The sequence below is a fragment of the Xenia sp. Carnegie-2017 genome, unplaced genomic scaffold (assembly GCF_021976095.1).
Source record: "Xenia sp. Carnegie-2017 unplaced genomic scaffold, XeniaSp_v1 HiC_scaffold_20, whole genome shotgun sequence".
In the NCBI taxonomy this organism is placed as follows: domain Eukaryota; kingdom Metazoa; phylum Cnidaria; class Anthozoa; order Malacalcyonacea; family Xeniidae; genus Xenia; species Xenia sp. Carnegie-2017.
Genome location: NW_025813483.1, coordinates 11810652 through 11834756, shown reverse-complemented (window position 1 = coordinate 11834756; position 24105 = coordinate 11810652). Strand labels below are relative to the sequence as shown.

Genomic DNA, 24105 nt, shown 5'->3' with positions numbered 1-24105 from the left:
TTTATTTTTCTTTTGTTCCTGGTGTTTCATTTTCTTCAAATACCCCTCATAATCTTTAATTGATCCGATACTAATAATAATTAGTTGATCTCGATCTTTCGTCAGTCTCTTCCTTTATATGCACAATATCACAGATTTCTACCTTCACAGGTTTCTCTTTAGCATTTGTATTCAACATGCACACATTGAGTCAAAAAAAAACCATTGCTATTTATTAATGAAATTATTCAGGAAGCATCTTTGTATGATGTACCTAAGAATGGGATGATCACAGGATTTGCTCATTTCTACTCCTACAGTTCGATTTTTCTAATATTATCACAAAAGAAGATTGAAATATCTTAGCTAGCACGTTTGATTGGAGGGCTTGTGAGAAAAAATGACTGACTTTCGATCAATGCTGTCGACACACAAACTTTTCTATTTTTGTTTTCCCCAGCTCCAAAATGCGCCTGCGAATAGAGTCTACACTATGAATACTTTGTGTAAAATTAGCCCTGCATTGAGTAATTTGAATTCGAAAGTGAAATTCTGAAATTTACTTTGTATGCAACTTTTGTAATGGGGAAAAAGAAAAGTCAGAAGAAAAACAAGTCGAGGAATAGCAGTGGTTGTAAAGAAAAACACGTAGAAAGTAAGATTGCTCTTTTGCACTATAAATTGAATTACGAGCTATACCTGTTCACTGTCTTAGGTCACAACTGCTCGCGCTCAGCGCTGTATCACTTGTATGAATGGAAAACGATCAGATAATATTTTTCGAGTATGGTTTCATTTATTTTTAAACATTTCTCAGCGTTTTTAAGTTACTGTTGCTCTTTGTGTGTGATTAAATTCTAAAGAATTGTCAAATCTTCGTTTGACCTTATGGCAGTACGTAGTATGACATTAAGACGAAAAATTCCATCTCATTTTATTGTCTTAAAAGTTTGAATTTACTGCTGAGTAGTTTATTTTATGAGCCAGCAGTACTTTGTCAATTATTGACAGATAACTGCCTTATTCACTAGCCCTACTGCACTTGCTTTAAGATATTTGTTGAAAATAGACCATGTACAGTATAAGAGGACGGTGGGAGAACTATAGCCTTATTTCCCATAAATTTGAATTTTTGAAATTTGCCCTCAAATACCTACTTTCACCTAAATTTGACTATCCAATCCTCCACTCCGCAATAATAAAAGCTTTGTTATCCTTGTTGAATGCATTTCTGGACAAAAAGACTGCAATAATGCCTATCCATTTTGACATGATAGCAGTTCACTGGGCAGTCAGAAGATTGATATATGGGTGGCTCATTTTATGTATGCATAATATGCCAAATTAAGTTCCTTTGTTCCGTTGTTTTTAGCAGAGTATGACATGCATATGTGAATATGAGCCTTATTGATCTTCTGATGGCCTTGCTGTAATATTTGTAGAATAGGATGAAACTTGAGTTGGTAGTCAAGGGCCATTATTGTGGTATTGAGCTGGTATTGGGGGAGGGGGTGGAGGAAATGAGCACTGTATGGACATGATAAATTTAAGTAAGCCAATGTTCAGATATGATTTTAGACAGTTGCGCATCCTGGGTAGGTCAGAATACATTACTGAAAATATATTTCCATTTTGAAAAACTTAGGATTGACTTCATTTTGGAGTATTTTAGCCTTAAATATTCTTTAGAATTTTCCATCCAACAGCATTTTTAGAAAAGTATTTTGAATTAAAAATGAAATTCTATAATTTATTTGACCTATCTTAGATCCGCCATTGGGTTTAGAATTAATTGTAGCTTATCATGATAGAAAGAATATGTCTTGAAAATACACGTATTGTCTAGATTCCTGTCCCCATGATAGAGATGATAACCCGAAGAATGTTATACCAGGAATAAAAATAAAAAATCAAGGTACTTGTATGAAAGTTTTGAAGAGGTCCTAAGTAGTATACATAATCGATTTCATGGTCATATAATGAGCAATGTAATATAGAAAATCATAGAAAGAAGCCAGAAGAGAGCAGAGGTGTTAATTTATATCCAACAAATGGGCTTTCTGTGAAAGGTTTAACCAACCTTGGCAATACATGCTTTTTCAATGCTGTGATACAGGTAATAATCTTCCTGTTGAATCTTCCTTTTACTTGCAAAATGAATTATGATGATGAAATTACGACTTTGAACTTTGTGTTATTTCGTAGAATCTCTCTCACTGTCAATTATTCTGTGTTGCTGTGGAGAGTATATCAAAGACGTTTGAGCACAGCATTTTACCGTCAGATGAAGAAAAATGGGTCGGTAAAATTTGCATGAAAATTTCCTTTTCATCCATGGTTGTATAATTCATGTTTTATTTTTGTTTTTGATTCTTTTAGGATAGAATTACGGTGAACGTTACAGACAAACCTGGTCCTTTGACGACAGCATTAGTAAAGTTTATCGACGAAATGAGATCTGATGGAAAGAAAGCTGTCATTAATCCATCTTATTTGTTCACAGAAATTTGTAAGAAGTAAGTTTCTACTTAATGATGAATATTCGAGAGAGCGGAAACAAGAAATACGATTAAATGGCACAGGGCTCCAAGATTTAAAGGTTTCCGTCAACAAGACAGCCAAGAACTGCTCCGATATTTGTTTGATTCAATACGCAGTGAAGAAATCAAGGTAAATTTGAGTAAATTTAAACCGTTGTGAGTTTTGATATAAACTAATTGATTGCTCTAAGTCTCTAACGATATTTTAATAAATTCGCTGTTGTTTTTTTTTGTTTGGTTCATCAGAATGTTAAGCGAGCAATCTTACGATGGTTTGGTGTGAAAAGTTGTGAAAACGAAGAAGGAATGACTTCCAATCAAGTAAATGAGGAGATTCATGAAAAGATCAAACGTACGTTATTTTGTTGATATTTTCTGTCATGTATATGTTCATATAAATGCCTGCAATGCACATTTATTGAAGATATTTTCAGATGATCTTTCTTCAACATATGTTAAAGATGTTTTTAGGTGATAAATATTTTTCTTCGACGTTTGTTGAAAATTTTTTCCGCTGATTATCCTGCAAAGTTTCTAGAAGATATTTTCTGCTGATCTATCTTTCAACATACGTTGTAGATATTTTTAGGTGATCAATATCATTTTTCGGCGTCTGTTTAAGATGTTTTCGGCAGATCTTTTTCAAAGTTTTTTAAAGATATTTCAAGTTGATCGTTCTTCAACCAATATGTTGAAGACGTTTTTGGCGGATAAATATTTTTCTTTAATGTTTATTGAAGATATTTTTTGAAAGATGGTTCAACGTTTGTTGTACATCTAATCTTTTTTCAACATATTAGGAAGACATTTAAAATATACGACAATTTTCTTTATAGCAAAAATGTTTCGGCATACTTTATGCCATCTTCAGTGCGAAGTGAATAAATATAGGAAGTTTACATGATGATATGTTATAGTGGTAAAATATATTTATATTTATTCACTTCGCACTGAAGATGGCATAAAGAATGCCGAAACACGTTTGCTATAAAGAAACTTGTCGTATATTTTAAATGTCTTATAACCATTGTGCTCTTACGAAATTATGGAAATATTAGGAAGACATTTTCAGTCGCTAAATATTTTTCTTCGACATTGATTGGAGATATTTTCACTGCGAGGATATTTTCATTTGATCCTTAATATACATACTGTATATTACAGTCTATGGACGTAAAGCAAAAGCCCCTGTTATCGACTCGTTATTTTCTGGACAATTGATCAGCTCTGTGGAATGTAGAAGTTGTCTCAAGGTATATGTTAAACAATATAGGCATGATAAGGGATTATTAGATAAAGATATAGAAAAGAATAGATGGGGATCATTTATATTGTAATACTAGTAACATGCAATGAAATGGTATGCGTATTTACTAATATGTACTTTAGCCATATTCCTTTGTGTATTAAGGTATCGACAACAGTTGAGAGTTTTTTGGATTTATCATTATCTTTAATCATTCATAATAACAACGCTTCTTTTTCACCAGTACGTGGAAAGGTAATGTATGAAAAACTTAATCTTTTACATTAATTGCATAAACTTTTTGTCTTACTTATATGAACTTGTTTGTGATTTTTACTTTAGAATGATAGGACAAGAAAGAAAGCACCATCTTCGCCTACATTTTACGCACAAAATTCCCCTATTGCTCTTGTATCACCCTCTACGTCTAAATCATCAGTTGCTGGTACCGAAAGAAGCTCCAAGACAGAATGCATTAAGCAGAAAAATGATAAAAACAAAAGTGCGCGACCTATATCTAAGCATCAACAGAAAAAACAAATGAAAGAAAAAAAGAAGGTAGAAAATAAATTTATGCTGATGGTAAGATCTTGAAAATATGAATTAAAATTCTAAACTTTTCCAGCATAAAAAGAAAGAAAGAAGACGGTTGAGCAGCACCAGTGGCGGCAGTAAGCCCAGTGAAGGTGATGATGTCACTGCAGACGACATTGATGACGTCACTGAGAAAGATATGGATGACGTTACGAAAGTAGATATTGGTGACATCAAAGAATGTGCTGATGACATCGCTGAAGTAGGTATTGGTGACGTTTCAGAATTAGATGTAAAGGACGTCATGGAAGACAGTGTTGATGATCTCAAAAAGGCAAATATAGGTGACGTCATAGAAAATGTTGTTAACGTCACAGAAGTAGATATTGGTGACATTTCAGAATTAGATGTAAATGACATCATGGAAGACAGTGTTGAAAATGTCAAAGGAGTAAATAATGATGACTTAAAAAAATGTAACGACGAAGGCGATGGCAAAGATGAAATTAATAATTTGAGTGAGAGATACGTGAATAATGTCAAAACCACTAAGTTTAAGTCTGATGAAAAGGTGATTTACAATATTAATGATCGCGGATACAATAAGGAGAGACTGGAGGAAGATATTGATTGCGTTATTAGGAAAGATATCAATGACGTCAACAATCTTAATGTTCAGCACGTACGAAGGGAAGAAACCCACAGCTTAATTGGGGTAGCAGCAAATGACGTCAGAGCCAGCAATTTTTGTCGGCACGATGACGGAGAAGATATTTTAGATAAATCGAGCGACATCAAAGTACAAGGGGAACTGGGAAAAAGCCCGCGAATATCGACAGAAAATTTTATCAGTGAAGTTTCAAATGCAAAATGCAATGTTCCTTTCCACTATAATTCTCCAAAGATAAAAACTGCCACAAAAGACGAGGTTGACACATGGAGTGAAACTCGTAAATATACGGGCAAATTTGTAGAAGATATATTTAAAGAATGTTTGCAAGAACAGTCAAGTCTTACAACAAAAGACAAAATCATGTGGAGTTTGGGTGATAGTTCGACGTTTACCGATGAAAGATGTGAGGATGACTGCCATAGTGAAATTACCTGTGCTTCTGATCATTATGCATCGAATGAGGAGGAAATCGTCAATAGTTTCTCTGATGACGATAGTATTGATGAAGCCGAACCTGATATGGACCAACAAAATCTATTGCTTTCTGTAGAGTATAAGAGAAGTGTTAGGAAATATGTGGATACTTTAATTGATTCTACTCTACAAGACTGTTTGTCTAGTTTTCGATCAAGGAAGTGTGGCATTAATAATGGAAGTTTTCCGTCAGTTACAAAAGAAGCTGTTGGACGTTATGTAGATAACATTATTGAAAATGCCATTCAAGATTCTTTTAGATATTCACAATTATCGATACTGGACGAAAAGCCTATTGAATGGAGTGAAGATTTTAGGAACGAAGCTTCGAAAGCAGAAAACGCAGTAAGCAGGTCAGAAACACAAGGAATACTCTCAGAAAATACCGGAGCTAGCAAAATAATTGCCAACAATCAATCAACATCAGTAGAAAATACAGAAGTTGTCCATAAATTTGACAGCAATAAACCAACCTTAGTAGAAAATATGGGAGCTGGCGATAAATTAGAGAACAATAAATCAACTTTAGTATCTGAAATATTTCAAGGCAATCATTGTTTAGGAAATATGGACAACATTCCTTGCAACGTAATGTCTGTTGAAAGTTGTTTAAAAAGATTTTGTACTCCTGAACTTCTAGATGGTAAAAATTTGTTCCTATGTGAACCGTGTAATGAAGCTAGAAAAGAGAAAAGTCAGAAAAATGATGATGAAGATTCTATTGAAGATAAAGGTAAATTGGCCACCACCAATGTTATGAAAAGTATTGTATTGTGCGATTGATTTTTTGATAATATTTGCATTTTGAATTTAGGGGAAACGAATTGCAAGAAAAGAAAGCCAATTTACAGTGAAGCTGTAAAACAAATGCTTATTAAACAGGCTCCACCTATATTGACTCTACATTTGAAGAGATTTCACCAGGTTGGCTATTCATTGAAAAAGGTTTCAAAACACGTTGCGTTTCCCTTGGTTTTGGATATTTCACCTTTCTGTCACAAGGCTGGCAAGGTATATGAAATATTGAAAATCCTTTTTCTAAATGCATGAAATAAATCAAAATTAATTAAATTTGGCTTATGAATAATATATTATGGATGCGAGTGATGATTTTCATCAGGTACATTGCCATAGCGAACATTTATGTTATAGCTGTCTGGGAACATAAATGAGACATTTAATTTGAAGAGTTTTATCTTTATTTGAATAGTTCTCGACAGATTCTGAAGGTAAAGTCTCCTATGCCTTATCTGGTATTGTTGAGCATTCAGGAAACTTACACGGCGGTCACTATACTGCTTATTGTCACATTAAAAAGAAAATGTCACCAATCCTCAAATGGAAATTTGAAAACTTAACAGAACTTCTAAAGGCAATGGTTGAAACGTGGACGGAGAACGGCAAAAATGAATTAAATGCAAACGAAGATCTACTGACGTCGAGATGGTTTCATATCAGCGACTCGAGCGTCTCCGAAGTGAGCATAGATAAAGTATTGAAGGCTCAGGCTTATTTATTATTTTATGAAAAAATAATATAATGAAATAGTCAGCTGAAATTAATCTTGTAAATTTAATTGAATTAAAACAATTTTTACTGTATTGTTCTTTCATTTTTTGCCTATTTTCTTTCTGCACTACACTTTTTTATAAGAACCACGTTAATAAGAACGTTGAGATTGAATATTTCAAACAAATTAGAACAAAATAATAACCAGCTGAGGCTGACAAAAAAAACGTACAGGGATATCAATATAAACAAGTATTAATTTCAATCGAATAATTTTGTGTTGTATCACATTTGGTACATTACAGTGATTTATGTCATACAAAACATTGCATAATAAGAACCAAGGTAAGAATATTGAGCCTGAGCAAATATTTTCTGGTACTTTTATAAAAATAAAATTGAATGTCCTTTGGCTCTTTTATATCTCTGTATCTTTCTTTGGTTTTTTTTTTAATTTGTACACATTTTCCTTGGAGTTCTCAATTTATGTTACATTACTAATTGTGGCCGTAGGAAGATCGATAATCGAGAGGAGAGTATTCATGTATGCATGTTATAATCCATAAACAGATTTCGATGGAACTTTACGGCATATGTCATATATATATACCAGATACCCCCGACCCCAATTATCGTAGGACATTATCTTCTACATCCCCGTGTTTACTTTTATTCCATGGAGATCTTTCCTCGAACTGCTTTTCTTCGGTCTATTTTCTTTCTACAGTTCTTTCTCGAACATGTTCTCCTTCTTTGTCGCCCTAATATTCTTTGATGTATGTATATTATATTTTATAAGAATTTTGTGTTTTTCTTTGTTTAACTTTGCCCTTTCTTTCGCAGCCTATATTCGTCATTTATTTACTGTCTTTCTTTTTCCATCTCTAAGTATTCTACTCCGCTTTTTTACATTAAGTTCTGTTGTTTTCTCGCTCTATTTGTACTACAGCATGTATTTCCTTGTTTTTTTTTTACTCTCTTTCTTTCTTTGGTGAACTATATCTTTATTTTGTGTTGCATGTCTGTTTTCTTGTGGAATACTGTATTATCAATTTTTTTAATCTTTGTCTTCTAGTAGTTCCACGTTTCTTTCATCAACTCTATATATTTTTTAAACTGTAGCATCTTCTTTGATGCAAGTTTTTCTATAAGATGCACTATTAAAACTGTTTCTGCAGTACGCAGGAAACTTAGAAAAGACGCGGGATTGTTACAAAAATTTTCACAACTTATATAATAAAAATATAAATGGCTGTATGACTTATAAAATAATATAAATCGGCCTCAAGATAGATGGGTTATTGTAATGAAATCATTTTTCTAACTAAATATATTACAGAAAGTCGAGCTCCACAACTTGTGGAAATATTGTTCGGTTTAAGTGTAAACTTTGCTAGTGCTTATTGATTGAATTCTATCTATAGTTACATTTTACTTTACACGTTTTGTAATCTGTTTACAATTACAATGGTTTTTTTCTAAGAGCTGCTCTATAATCATGTATACGTGTGTGTAGACTGGAATAAGTCAAATGTTATCAATACATCGGTATAGAATTATTCCGGGAAATGATTGCCAGTGTCTTTACTCGATTTTGTCCATCTAACTTTACCACATGCAAAGTTTGATGAAAAGTGTGATAAAAAAAAGCATTTTTTTTAAAGTTGTTTTACCTGAGCCCATATATAGCTGAGAGCGTTTTTCATATGAGCGTTGAATAATTAAATGGAGCTGGGTTGAAGGTTGTAATTTCTGCGCTTTAAGTTTTCACTCTTTCCAAAGCCTGTGAATCATTTCACATATATCATATAAAACAGTACGTGCGAAATACTAATATTTTTTGATATTGCATGTCGGTAAAATCAGCAGATGTTTTGAGTCCATTTGAATGTTATATTGTAATGGGTGGGAGTGATGACCATTATCAAAAAGAAAGTGCATACAACGGCTGTGTGATGTTATCTTTTACATACATTTATACATAAACATAAACATACTTAAGCACCTATATAAACACCGCGTATAACAAATATAAGCATTTATTTTCAATTAAAAAGTATGAGCTTCGCACTTTACAACTTTACAAAAAGATAATGGAGGCTCATCTATTTCATTTAATGGCATTAATTGTCTTCAACATTATGTTTTTCTTTTTTGGTACGATTCTAAATGCACTTGTAATCGTGGTGTTTTGGCAAACAACGAGCCTGCGAAAAAAACACTGTTATTTTATGATTATGGTTTTGAGTTGTTGTGACTTCTTGACAGTGTTGGTCAATCATCCCGTCGTGGCAATCATAACTATGCTCTTTTTCTCAAAGAAATTCAAAATCTCTTCCCGTTATGTAAACATTATGACAGCCAGCACAACAATATTTCAAGGAGCATCGCTACTGGCTGTCTTGGTAATGAATGTCGATCGTTATTTATCCATATTCCATCCATTATATCACAAAGCAAACATCACCAAACGGAGACTTTTTTGGCTATTCGCTGTAGCACAGTTTATTTATACTACTTCTAATATATTTTACACGGATGAACTTGTGTATTCGTTGGAAGTCCACAGTATAATATTCATGGTTTTGTATACGCCACCAATGTTGTATACAAATTATAAATTAATAAGAGTCTCAAGAAAATATCGCCGGTCGAATGCCGTAAAGCGTGGTGAAAGAAGAGCATTTTCTTTGAAGCAAGTATCAATCTGTCTGATGGCATTTGCGTGTCAACTGTTTTTCTCTATTCCTCTTTTTATTTTCATTGTTTGCAAGATATTTGTGCCAGAAACCAACACACTATATATTCGACTTTGGCTTAAAACAATAGTGACAATGAACTCGACATTTAATTGTTTGATCTTTTTTTGGAAAAACTCCATTTTACGTACTGAGGCAATAAAGATTATCAAAGAAAAGATGAAATTAAAATGTTTGTAAAATGTGCGACATCATTTTAATATTAAAACTTAATAAAAACTGTCTTATGTAATCAATAAATCAACATTAATAGTAATATGTATACTAAACGATTTGAGAAAGATAATACGTTATTTGATTGTGGAAATTCACAGCACGCCAAAGCAAATAATGGAGTAAAATGTTTTATACATAATTGCATGTAAATCATTGTTTTGTCATCGGTAATATAAAACTTCAACGACAAGAACGGCCTAATTTCAGGACATCTAGCTTAATGCAGGACGCAGCTTGTTTGCTAACTACTATTGACTTTTACTTAAGAGACCATGTTTGGAACGATAGATCATTATTTGCTGTGATTACAACTTTAAAAGATTGTCGTTTTTTGTGATGATTTGAGATCTTATCACTTGCCGGTACACAAAATCACGAAACAAGAGAAATAAATGATTATTTAAGGCTAAAATTTTAATTAAACTGACCAAAGAGCAAAACGAGCAATCTGGAAGGAGACTGGAGCATAAGATACAATTTTACCATATACAAGTTTACAAGATCTGCTGCAACGCATGCATTAGCAGTTGTGTTTGACTAACAGACCTATATTACGGTGGCCAACAAGTGTCACGGCAAAAATTTTTTCTTGCAGTAAAACTATTTTACCAATTACAAAGAATTTTGTTATGAAACGTTAAACGTTTCAGTGGTTAACAGGCAACAGGCTGAAAGCAACTATCAGTCTGTCATTATACAAAAATAATGGCTGCATTATATAAAGATTTTAGACTGTAGGAGCGCTTTAACAAGTTGCAATGAAAAATAAAGGCATAAAGCTAGCAAGCATTCTTGCTAACTTTTATGTTGTCATTGTCCAGCATAACTTTTAGTAACTTATAACACTAAAAGAATGTAAATAATTATCATACATGCCGTATGATACAGTCTAAAGACTTGTGGGCTTGTAATTAAGGATGCGAAAAATTGTAAAGAATGTATACTCTACAGATGATCCTGAAGTCACTTTAAAGGATGTCAGACATCTTTCACGTTCATTTTCTTTCTGATTCCATTTCTATGGTTCTTAAGTCTTTCACTTGTGTAATATTCTTCTTTCAGTAGGCAACTGCGTGGGTTACTTTAGTCATGAGATATTTCTTAATATCTTATTTAGTTCGGATGTTTATTCCTTTTATATTTGGTAGTTCATTCTCGATAATTTTATCTCAGATTAGTACTATTATATCATAATTGATAGTTCACCGGGTTGACGAACCCGCGTGACAACAATTTAAATTAGAATTATCGCTGTTTCAGCTCTGCTTGAAGTCGAAACCGGCAGTCGTCGACATTTTTAAATATATAATATTTAGAACAGTAAGCGATGTAAATTAACACATTTTTGTACTCATAACCATTCAATTTTACATTTGATGTTGTTTTAAAGGTGTCTCCCCTTTTTATTGTATCTCATAGGTTTTAGGTACAGTCATAAAGGAAAGTTAATATATTGAAATATACTAAAATTACACAAATGAACTAATATGTAAGCATAACAAAGTCGCAATGAATTGAACACAGAAAAACTTGATAAACGATTTCAGAATGGAGGACTTTAGAAGCATTCCGTAGACGGGAAGCCTTTCTGTTATCTTCACTTTCAATAATTGATTTTTGTGCTTTACAGTAGCTTACAGTACAAAAGTTTTAAATGACTTTAGCCTGGTTAAAGATTGGCGTCCAGCTGAGCTTAACAAAAGAAGAACTTAAAAAATGCGAAAAAATAGCAATGATTTTTGAATAAAACAATGAACAAGTTCCGCGAGAGCAGAAAGAATTGGAATACAGAAAATAAAAAATAAAAAAATAGGGGATTTATGATAAGTAGGCGCGGGTATAAAATGGAAAAAATCATGTCGACTCTTCATTATTTTTTGGTTTTGATCGAAATCGACACAACGAAAAGTAAATTTGAAAGACAAAAAAAGTTTCACGAAAATGATTTCAGGTCAAGTGTGAATTTAATTTCTTAATTAAGCATAGTTTTTGAAAAAGTAAAGAGAATTTTGCCACCTTATAGATATTTTTGTGCGTTAATTACTCAATTGAGATTTCGTTACTGTTTACAGGTGCGGGTTTATGTATCGTTGGACTCCTTATGATGGCGCGTCTGGGAAAATCTGAGAAAATTTGTTATCTAAAATGTACAAATTTTAAAAACGAGTTAAACAAGTTGAGTATCGTTGTACATGAGTGGAAGAACTGCCTTAAACATAAGGTAAGTTCTAGAATGTACAGCACGTCAAAGTTTCATTGCTCTTTGATATTTCATGCGCATTTTATGTCCATTTTGTAAGAGAGGCCAGCTGAGTGCTTGTTTGTCACTTCAAATAATCCAGTCACATTTTTGCACACGTGTCATCCAGTAATGAATATTATCATTAATTATGCAAATGTTTTATTGTTAACAAATAGATTTATTCCATTGAGATATTCAAAATTTAGCGCTTATGGTAGAATCACATTGAAAATATCTCTAATTCTTACAAAAGTGACAAGCCTACCTCCGGAGACTCATTCGACGAGTCAACAGAACTGAACTACAAACTGATAAGATGCTGAAATTTTACACAGTAAAAGTTTGTTTTGAATTGAAATATCGGTGCGTGCAAGCATAAGAGAAGTTAGACAACAGACAATTATTAAATTTAAACTTTAATAGCACAACAAAAAAATTTCATATTCTTGTGAGAACAAAATTTCTCCCCAGGCCAGCACGTGACTACTGCATAAAACATGCGCGTCTACCAATTTCAACGAGACATTTCGATACTTTATTCTTAACGCTCAGCGAACAGCTTTAAGTCTGCAAATTTCTTATCGAGAGGTAAATATTGACGGAATTCTCAGGACTCAACTCACTCAAGTACATAGATGATTTCTAAAAGAAGAATTTTTTCGTTTTATGTAACGACTTTCCTTGGTCCTTGACATTACCTTGGCCGACTTTTTTGTAGTTGTATATAATGTTATATTGTAAACATTGTTCATTTTTTTATGATAGTTTATAAAATTACCGTGATTACCGTGCTTTTTAGGTCAGTGGTAATCAATGTGGAAAGCAGATGTTGGTTGCAAATGCTGGTTTTCAAAGAATTTCATTCAACTTATCGGTAAGAAAAATTTTTTACAAATTAGAAGCCGCGTCCATCTTCATATTCAATGAAATTCAAGTTGCTAAAGCTAAAAATGTCAATTTGATCTTTTTTGCATGGCAACTTGAACGCATTTAAACAGTTACAGTTATGACTATAGGCTAAGTTCTCGAAGTCTCGTACTTATAGAACAAATTTCTGACCATTTTTAAAACAGATTAAAGAGTTCTTTGAGGAAATTACAAAAAGACTCATGATCCACAGCTATCTAATCAGAACGAATAGAAAGTATATTAAAGGTCTTCAGTGTCACAAAGAAGGGCAAATTGCAAACATCTCCATAAATATGGTCCGATCTTGGGTCAGAATAATGGTAAGATTTAGTTATCTTACATGAAGTAAGTTTAATGCCTTACACTTAAGTATGTATTTTGTTCTATTACAGAGCTATAATCTTGGATTTCTATCCTTGAATAAACCCAGTAAACTTGTTAAGGTAGCGGCAGTGAAACCTGGCACAAAGGATCAGTGTGCTTTTCAAATTCAGTTGTTGAAACATCTCTCCAAGGATGTCTATGATATGAATGGCCGTTTCAAGAGTACTGGGACACAAAAGTGTATCATTGCTGCTTGTTAACCCAAGGGGCTGAAAAACTACAAAAAAAGGTAACATTTCTTCAGAAATGATAAACATGAATGCAATGCTTTGAATAAGTGCTATGATATGATATTTTGGTTGATATATAGTTATTTATTAATTGTGATGTATTTATATTTAATACTACAATAATTTGTATATATAATTCATTGTATCATATGAAATGCATATGATATAATAGTAGGAACATAATTTCAATGTTAATGAAGCATTAATTAAACAATATAGCATAGTATATATCATTTAAATAAGTTAAAACAGAAATCGTAATGCCCATATAATATTAATGCATGCAAATCTTATATAGGTTTTACAGGACAACAAATTACAATTTTTTCAGCTCACTCATCTTCGTCCAATATTTCGTTCATATTTAGTTCTCCAATTTATATATAGTTTCTTATACTCTGTTCATTCTGATGTTTCATTTCACAAGTAATTCATTTGTTGCACTCACTACTCCGTTTCATTTCATGTTTGGTTCCTTGTTCTGCATTCACTCGTCCATATAATTTCATATGTAGTTCATATATAACTTCCAATCATCCATTTCATTATCTATCAGTCGTGGAGTTAGTTGTAAAAAAATAAAAAACTGCATAATAATTCACAATCGAAAATAATAATTCAACAAAAGATGTATTCAAGACATCATTTCTCTATTTTTAACTTTAATGTTTCCCATGAAAGAAATGCAAACAGGTTTTAGCTGCGCATTATTAGTTTATTTATAGTTATCAAGTCAAAATCTACCTTTAATATCATTATAAATTATATGATCGTTTTCAAAATTTAAAAATTATACGGTCTTTGATGAAATCTTGAATCTATAAGGTCATGAAAATAATGATTATCTTTTCCTGCCAACGTATTTAGTTTTCATCAACGAAAAAAAACCCTGTGTTAATTTTTAATCATGATTGTATCTTGTTTTGATTTATTGGTTGTGTTGTTGTATGTCATCCTATTGTGGAGATTTTAACCATGTTATTTGCCACAAATAAATTTGGAATTTTTCTTCGTTGGGTACATTTTACATTGAAGATTGCAGCTGCAACTCGAGCATCTTCACTACTGGCTTTGTTTGTTATGAATGTTGATCATTTACTATCCATATTCCATTCATTATACCCCAAGAGAAACATGTAACTACTGGCTTTGTTTGTTATGAATGTTGATCATTTATTATCCATATTCCATCCATTATACCCAAAGAGAAACCTGTAACTACTGGCTTTGTTTGTTATGAATGTTGATCATTTATTATCCATATTCCATTCATTATAACACAACACAAACATGTAACTACTGGCTTTGTTTGTTATGAATGTTGATCATTTATTATCCATATTCCATCAATTATACCCCAAGAGAAACATGTAACTACTGGCTTTGTTTGTTATGAATGTTGATCATTTACTATCCATATTCCATTCATTATACCCCAAGAGAAACATGTAACTACTGGCTTTGTTTGTTATGAATGTTGATCATTTATTATCCATATTCCATCCATTATACCCCTAGAGAAACATGTTACTACTGGCTTTGTTTGTTATGAATGTTGATCATTTATTATCCATATTCCATCCATTATACCCCAAGAGAAACATGTAACTACTGGCTTTGTTTGTTATGAATGTTGATCATTTATTATCCATATTCCATCCATTATACCCCAAGAGAAACATGTTACTACTGGCTTTGTTTGTTATGAATGTTGATGGTGTATTATCTATATTCCATCCATTATACCACAACCCAAACCTCATCAAACGGAGACTTTTGTTTCTTTTTGCTGTAACACAAATCACATTTTGCTCATTAACAAACTTGTCTACTCGTGGGAAATACACAGCATAATCTTTGTGATTGAACAAATATCGATTCGTTTTCCATGGTCGTTCTTGTCTTAATCGTACACAAGATATTTTTAGCACACTCTAGCAAGACAGAGAACGTTTAATTGTCTCGTTTTCTTTTGGAAAAACTCCATTTTACGCACGGAGGGATTTAATATTCTTTGATGGACGTATATAGAGGGGAAAAGTATTATGAGACAGTTCAATTATATGAAACAGTTTCGAGGGAAATGACCATGAATTTAAAATTTTTTATATAATTTCAATTAGCGCAAGCGATTCTCACGCATGCATGTAGTCAATTAGCTATATATATAAAAATCTTTGTGATGAAATATTTGTGAAAAGTAATTTCGGTATTTCTCAGTGATTTGTTTTTTGAACTATAAGTATTTAAATCTTACAGCAAGTTACATGCAGCTGTTCCAACATCGTCAGCTTCATGTGCATAACTCATGAAAAATATGATGTGTTGACATAGTTGTCTTCAATTACTTTAGATGCACGACGGGTAGTTAGTATGAAGTGAGCTTTTTGCTCTTGTATTTAAGAGATAAAATCTTGAGTAGCATGCAAGCAGTAGTAGACGCTATTCAAACGACAGGCTTCCATCTATATCAAAGATTTCCTTGGTTTATGTACAAATCGAGGTGCAAGTGATATGCGGTTTCATTTAGTCGGGTTTTTTTTCTATCTTCGTTTATGATAAATAATCATTATATGTATGTAGCTTGTTAATATATCAGTTGAGGGTTGTGTAAAATTATTTAAGCTTTTGAGTATTATTGTGGTAGAGCACAATATTCATAACGATAATGAAAGGAAAGGTATATTTATAGACAAAGAAACACTGATTTAGAAATGTGAAAATTCTAGAAAAATTCAAACACGTGACTTTCTAGTGAATAGAACAAAATCGTATAGTATCTTTGATAACTAGTAGATTTTCCTCTTGCTTTAAATACAGCTTTGCATGGGTTAAATGTACTTTCTATTAAGTAAATCAATCTTCAGAGTGAAGAATACTTTAATCATCATGGTCCAACATCACTAGACAATGCCATGACTGTCTGTGTAAGTGGCAAGTTCCTTGAAAGGATTTTGAGCAAGACCTGATTTTCTACATTTAGTGAGGAAGGAGTGTAGCGTAAATAAATAATGTTCGTGCTTGTTTCTCTGTGGTGTCTTTTTATGATGTGACTAGATTATTTCCGATAAAACAACTCATTATGTCTGTCCATGAAATTTTTATAAAAATTATACATGATGACGGGTTGAACACCCACTTCTTAATTAAAATGTCTGTTTGTTCCTTGAGTTTGTCATTCTTCCTGTTCGTGAATTTAGCAAGCTATGAGGAAGACATTTTGCGCACTATAAGCAAATCTCTATAGAGACTGAACTTCTGTGTCTCTGTCTTTATTAAACTGCCAAAAACCTGTTTTCTTTATATGTTCGTTTACTTTCTACCGGGTGTTGATGGGTAATCTTTATGTTTTTCTGAGAAATTTGAACATCAAAGTATAATTTTTAAAGTACAGAGGTCTCATAATCATTTATTAATCTCACTATAAATTTATTTGATGCTACTTTCATTGATGATTGACTCGTGAACCAAACACCAATCTTCCACCCCCACCCCTTCAATGGAAACCTTTCTAAGGGTTAGTTACCATCAATATACATATCTGCTTTCTTCTTTTATAACTCTCAAACAAATTTTGTCATTGCTTTGATAACCTTCATCGCTTCCGTGCGTAAAATAGAGTTTTTCCAAAAGGAAATGAAACAATTGAACGTCGAGTTGATCGCTCTTAGCCGGCCAAAGTTTAAAAATATCTGTCTCTGCATGGTTATCGGTAAAACACGATGAATACAAGAACTGGAAAGAGAACAACATTTGACTGGCAAATCCCAATGAACAGATTGATATTTGCTTCCAAAATTCAGCTATAATGTATAAATAAGTGTATTTGATATCTTACAACACGCAATCAAAATCATCAAATTCATGATACTCGCCCACTAATTAATTGACTTTTTTTTATAAATAGTTGATAGTTCCTTTTCATCGTGTTTGTTAAGTCTTTCTTATGGTTCTTGTGCAAGTTATTTATGAAAGAAAAATACGATAATAACCATTTTATGTTTATTGAATGACTTTTCAAGTTATGCTATCACACAATGAATTTACCTTTTCAATGTCCCAAACTTAATTTTTCATTGTTTTGATACTGTATTAAACGGTCGGGTTAAGTAAATACACCCCATAATAAAATGGTTCGTTTTGACGATACAAGTTGCATGGCTTATTAAATGCTGTCTTTGTAGAAACTATTATAAAAAAGTCGATAATCCCTTTTTCCCATGAAGCCCATGGATGCTTTCGCTCATGATGAGAGAGTTATTGCATAAGGAGGACCTTTATTAAACGGTCACCTCTATTATCTAAAACATACAAACGCAGTAAACATAATACGACTGCCAAATCGATATTCATTATTTCTACAATGTTTCCCCTCTCGTACCTTCGGATGAGTTTACCTAAATTTACCCACGAGCTTACGTACACAATAGGAAAGTTTAACCTCTAATCATAAATCACGCCCAGTTACTATTAAAAGCATAATTGCTAAATAGTGCATAAATAATACAAAACTTTCCTTAGAGAAAATGAATGAACAAAGAATTATTTATCAATTTAATGTGTGATGAAACATTCAACCACACACTCGCACAGGCTAAAATTACTTCCTCAACGTCATGTAAAAGTAAAATTTTAATATCTTTCTCAATTCAATGTTAATACGAAAATGGTGTGAAAATCGAAATTGTATGATACCATCAAATGATTTTCATCATGCATAGCTATATTTTGTATTCATTCTATAAAATTCATAGTAGATACCATCAAATGATTTTCACGATGCGTAGCTACATTTTGTATATAGTCTATAAAATTCATAGCATGATACCATCAAACGATTTTTGCCATGCTAGGCCACATTTTGTATTCAGTTTATAAAATTCATATTATAAGTAGAACCTGTATTAAGCGGCACCGTATTAAGCGGTCACCCTGTGTTAAGCGGTCATATGGCAAAGTCCCGAAAATTTCATAGTGTAAGTACTATTAAAGTGACCTTTAAAGTAAATGGATTGAACCCGGGAGTATCGTTACATGTTTGTAAATGTAGATCGTCCAGGTTGGTATAGTCCTGAGAAGGACTGTTTTTGTTGTTTTTGACTGACGTTTACAACAAAAACAGTCCTTCTCAGGACGATACTAACCTGGACGATCTACATTTACAAACATGTAAAGTGACCTTTATTAAACGGTCACCTCTATTAAGCGGACGCCGTCACCTTTTCCCATGTCCCAAACTTAATTTTTCATTGTGTTGAAACTGTATTATACGGTCATGTTAAGTATATAAATACGCCCTATTTATAACTTACAAATTCCGTGCGTATATATATCCCTTTCTTGGAGATATGTTTTCTTATCAATCGCTGAAGGGACGTAAGAAAAGTTCAAATTGTTGGTGTAGTTCGTAGAAACAAACAGAAATTATTGTTGGCTCCTTTGAGTCATTACGGAAGATAAATACTATATAAAGACATGTATACAGTATAAGTGACATGTTCCAGAAAAAATATTTAATTATATATTTTATTATGGGTGTATTTACTTAACCTGACCCTTTAATACAGTTTCAACACAATGAAAAATTAAGTTTGGGAAAAGGTGACCGCGTCCGCTTAATAGAGGTGGCCTTTTAATAAAAGTCACTTTAATAGTATTTATACTATGACTTTTGACTCTGAAGATGACTACCGCTAAGGTTGTCGAAAAGTCAGTCAACAACAACAAAAACAGTCCTTCTCAGGACTATACCAACCTGGACGATCTACATTTACAAACATGTAACGATACTCCCGGGTTCAATCCATTTACTTTAAAGGTCACTTTAATAGTACTTACACTATGAAATTTTCAGTACTTTGCCATATGACCGCTTAACACAGGGTGACCGCTTAATACGGTGCCGCTTAATACAGGTTCTACTGTACTATGAATTTTATAGAATGAATACAAAATGTAGCCAAGCATGGCAAAAATCGTTTCATGGTATCATGCTATGAATTTTATAGACTATATACAAAATGTAGCTACGCATCGTGAAAATCATTTGATGATATCATGCTATGAATTTTATAGAATGAATACAAAATATAGCTATGCATGATGAAAATCATTTGATGGTATCATACTATTTCGATTTTCACACCATTTTCGTATTAACATTGAATTGAGAAAGATATTAAAATTTTACTTTTACATGACGTTGAGGAAGTAATTTTAGCCTGTGCGAGTGTGTGGTTAAATGTTTCATCACACATTAAATTGATAAATAATTCTTTGTTCTAACTGGGCACAAACGTATGTGTTTCTTTCTGTTTTAGTAAACGTAATGTTGCGAAAAACTTAGAAATGGGGCTTTTTTGAGTGATTTAATGCTTGGATTGATGTTTTAAAAACAAATTTTAAGGCTGTCGATAGCTTTCTATTGCATGATAAACAATTGGTTTTTTAGTATGAGTACAGATATATGTAGAGCTTCGTCTTGCGAAAGTCTTTTAATTTTAAAGACTTTAGTTGAATGAACAATTACAAAAGAAGGAAAATTGAAACAGACCAACTAAGGATGTCTTCATCGTGTTATATCAATGGCATCGTAAAAGTATGTGAAATTTCCATACGATCGTAGGAGGCTAAACAGGAACTTGAAATTTAAAACAAATTAAGCAAATATCTGTCGATGTGAAAACACGAAATATGAGATTACGTGTGTGACGTGATACTGAATAAGATGTTATAAACGATCGTAGATCACACATAACATATATACATGACATACATTATTATCGTGGTGTTTAGGTCAAACGCTCAATTTCCTACGCTGTAGACAATTATGGATTCAAATTTGTTCAACCTGGTGACAATAATTGCGCTCAATATAATATTTTTCGTTCTTGGTGTTGTATCAAATGCTCTAGTAATTATTGTGTTTTGGCGAACAACGTACCTACGAAAGAAATTATGTTATTTTATGATCATGGTTTTATCTTGTTGTGATTTATTGGTGGTTGTGGTAAACCATCCTTTTGTGACTGTTGTAACATTCTTTTTAGCCACGAATAAATTTCGAATTTTTCCGTATTGGGTACATATTACATTGGAGATTGTGTCTACTACTCAAGGACCGTCACTAATGGCTTTGTTGGTCATGAATTTGGATCGTTATTTGTCACTTTCATATCCAATATACCACAAGACAACCATTACCAAACGGAAACTTTTATTGATATTTGCTGTATCTGTATTTATTACTACCATTACTTACATAATGGTCATTGATGACATTGTGTTTGCGTTCGAAATACACACTTTGATATTCATGTTTTTATACATTCCTCCAATGCTGTTTATCACTTATAAACTATTCAGGATTTCGCGTAACTATCGCAAGCTTCGCGTCAATGATCCGGACAGGAAAGCAAAAATTTCCACGAAGCAAATATCAATTTGCTTATTGGGATTTGCAAGTCAAATGTTATTCTATATTCCAATTCTGGTATTCATCGTTTACAACCTGCTTTTCCCGACAACTAGGACATCGAACATTTTGTTACTTTGGCTTAAAACAGTAGTGGTGATGAATTCGACGTTCAATTGTTTCATTTTCTTTTGGAAAAACTCCATTTTGCGCTCTGAAGCAATGAAGATTATTAAAACAATGACGAAATTTGTTCGAGACTTTAAAAGAAGAAAGCGAGTGTTGATGATTACCAACCGTTAGAAAGATTTTCAGCGGAAAAGGTGTGTCTCGAAAAAAAGAATGTGTGAAATTGTACATTATTGCGTGCGTAACGTCTACCAGAAATTGTTAGTCCTTTGCTTGTTTGCAATTTGAGAAGCACACAAGACGTCAGTACTGCTTGAGTTTTATTGATTCTTGAATGGGCTACACCTAAAGATAGGAAATGGTTGATGCGGAGGAAGAAATTTCGGCATGCGAGCAAATGATGATATCGAACATTAAATTGGTGAAGAATTTTTCTTTCAATCACGTTCTGTTAGCGTTCAAAAGTTGAGGATTTATTTTTATTATTATTTATGCCATTTCCATAATTTATCAAAGCACTATATATATATCAGGCATTTCAAATGAACGACAATTTTTTGAAAGTAAACATGTTTTGGCATGCTTATGCCATCTTCAGTACAAGGAAGGATTATAATATCTATTTACAGTTATATCTATGTTATTTAAGTGAGAGTGTATCGAATTACTAGATGATGGAAATATTTACTAGTTGAATATCGTGCCGATGTGATGTTTAATAATACATAGTAACACATATACGGTGGCCCACAAGTACAAGCACACTTACAAATAACAGCATACGCGCACAAATTCCAGATGCACACTTACAAATAACAGCATACGCGCACAAAAATTCGAATACTAACAAACGTAAGTTCAAATTTAAAAAGGAAAAGCCGGCAGTCTATTACTTGACATTTCTTTCCGCTGCTAAACAATACTTTAATGACTTATGGAAGATATCATTCGCAACTATTTTACTAAAAACTACACGTATGATACAATCGTACAGCTATTACAAAAATATCATGGAATTCGCATCTCCAGAAGTACTTTGCTGAATAATCTTAAGCTTTATGGATTGCACCGACGTGGAAATACCGTTGATAAAACCACGTAAGAAGATGCATTGTTCGAGAACTAGATGGAAGTGGTAAATTGTTGGGCTATAGAGCCATGTGGAGACGATTGCAGTCAAAATATGGCTTGCAAGTTCCTCGTTTGGTTGCTCAAACCACCCTTCGAGAAGTGGATCCAGAGGGATCGAATTGGAGACGGGCTAACCGTCTTCGTAGAAGAGCTTACATGAATCCGGGGCCAAATTATTGCTGGCATGCCAATGGTTTCGACAAACTTAAACCGTATGGTTTCCCCATCCATGGGTGTATAGATGGATTTAGCAGGAAAATACTGTGGTTAAATATAGTTCCTTCAAATAATGATCCCGCGTAGTGGGCAGGCTATTTTACGACTGCATATCTAATATGCAACTCTGTCCTAAAATTCTTAGAACAGATAGGGGAACAGAAAATGGGATTATGGCATCAGCCCAGTGTTTCTTACGCCGAGATGGTACGGACACACATTCTGACGTCAATGCTCATCAATATGGATCATCACACAGCAATCAGCGAATAGAAGCATGGTGGGCCATGTTACGTCGCTCGTGGGCCTCGTGGTGGATGAATTTTTTTTTAAGGATTTGATAGCTAAAGGGGTTTTAGACACAAGCAACGTACTTCAACTTGAGTGTCTATGGTTTTGCTTTAGTCCTGTCTTAAAAAAAGGACTTGACCAAATCAAGGAATCGTGGAACAGTCACTATGTACGCAAATCCAGGTTTTACACTCACGCGGGGATCCCTGATCAGCTTTACCTTCTACCTGAAGCAGTTGGAGCTGAAGATTTTCAGAAACAATATGACGACGAAGATCTTATAGAGATTTACAATTCAGTTAATGTGTCGACAGAAAAGGTCTCTACATATCAAAAATATTTCTCGTATAGTGCTGGTGTGTTACGAATAGGACAGATCCAGACATGGAGAGAAGCTTTAATGGCATATGAAAGACTTCTAGAAGCAGCTTAAAGCAAATAGCAATGAACAAAACATATTTAACATTAATAACTCAAAACGATAACGTATATGGTAATCTTATAAAGAAATAAGATAATTTCATATTCAGGGAAGGTCCATAACCTCCATCTTCATATGACACCACATCATTGTCCATAAATCTTTTTTAACAAAAGTGAACTAAAAAAAGTGTTTCTACAATGTAAAACACAATATAATATGTCATAATAGTGTGCTAAAACATGTGATAGAACTTTCATACAATGTCAAACGACTAGGCACTTTTTTCTCTTAGGATCGACGAAAACTCCTCTACAAGTTCATTATAAAATTGATAAGTGCTGGGAATCTCTAGCAATGGTCCACATGTGTGTGCTACAAGACGACGTTGTAAACCATTAAGTTCTGTAAATGACCATTTTAAACTTTTGACCTTCTAAAATGATATCAGAACCTGTGGTAAATTGAAGGAACGCGGTTACGTTGCCACCTAGAGACTTTATATAGCGCACCAAATGATCAAATGCATTTCGTTGTGCCTCATTTTCGGGGGAGGCATCTAGAATTTTCAAAACCTTTTTGGACGTGGGTTTTCTTTCTTGGTAAAAGCAAAGAATGCTTGCAACATCTTGAAACGCAGGATGACTTTTCAATGATTGCAATATTGTTGCCCAACAATTGGAAACGTACCGCGGTCTTTGGATAAGTTCTTGGTGAGCTAATTGGCATAATATATCTTCAATATTTTCTTCTGTGGGATTGAGATAGCACTTGTAGCTTCCTAAAACTTCAAGTAAGTCTTCATTTT

The 24105-nt window shown here is 33.1% G+C and overlaps 1 protein-coding gene and 1 long non-coding RNA gene across 2 annotated transcripts; both read left to right on the top strand.

The window, feature by feature from the left end:
• Positions 1 to 87: 87 nt before the first annotated feature.
• LOC124440914 (ubiquitin carboxyl-terminal hydrolase 16-like) lies at positions 88 to 7047 on the top strand. Its single transcript, XM_046991338.1, has 13 exons — positions 88 to 634; positions 1826 to 1894; positions 1977 to 2095; positions 2185 to 2277; positions 2359 to 2495; positions 2562 to 2649; positions 2766 to 2871; positions 3684 to 3772; positions 3931 to 4020; positions 4108 to 4323; positions 4391 to 6179; positions 6261 to 6457; positions 6657 to 7047. Exons 1-13 carry the CDS (start codon positions 562 to 564, stop codon positions 6984 to 6986), a joined length of 3396 nt encoding a protein of 1131 aa, XP_046847294.1. The 5' UTR covers positions 88 to 561; the 3' UTR covers positions 6987 to 7047.
• A 5620-nt stretch (positions 7048 to 12667) lies between these two features.
• LOC124441387 lies at positions 12668 to 14030 on the top strand. The gene is made up of 4 exons (XR_006946963.1): positions 12668 to 12760; positions 12972 to 13046; positions 13246 to 13401; positions 13474 to 14030. It is a non-coding gene; the product is annotated as an uncharacterized LOC124441387 (long non-coding RNA).
• Positions 14031 to 24105: the final 10075 nt, after the last annotated feature.

Excerpts from the sequence above, each read along its gene's own strand:
- LOC124440914 (XM_046991338.1), top strand. The coding sequence starts at position 562 with ATGGGGAAAAAGAAAAGTCAGAAGAAAAACAAGTCGAGGAATAGCAGT. Across the intron at positions 2,872-3,683 it reads GATTCATGAAAAGATCAAAC|TCTATGGACGTAAAGCAAAA; the intron begins GTACGTTATTTT and ends TGTATATTACAG. Across the intron at positions 6,458-6,656 it reads TCTGTCACAAGGCTGGCAAG|TTCTCGACAGATTCTGAAGG; the intron begins GTATATGAAATA and ends TTATTTGAATAG.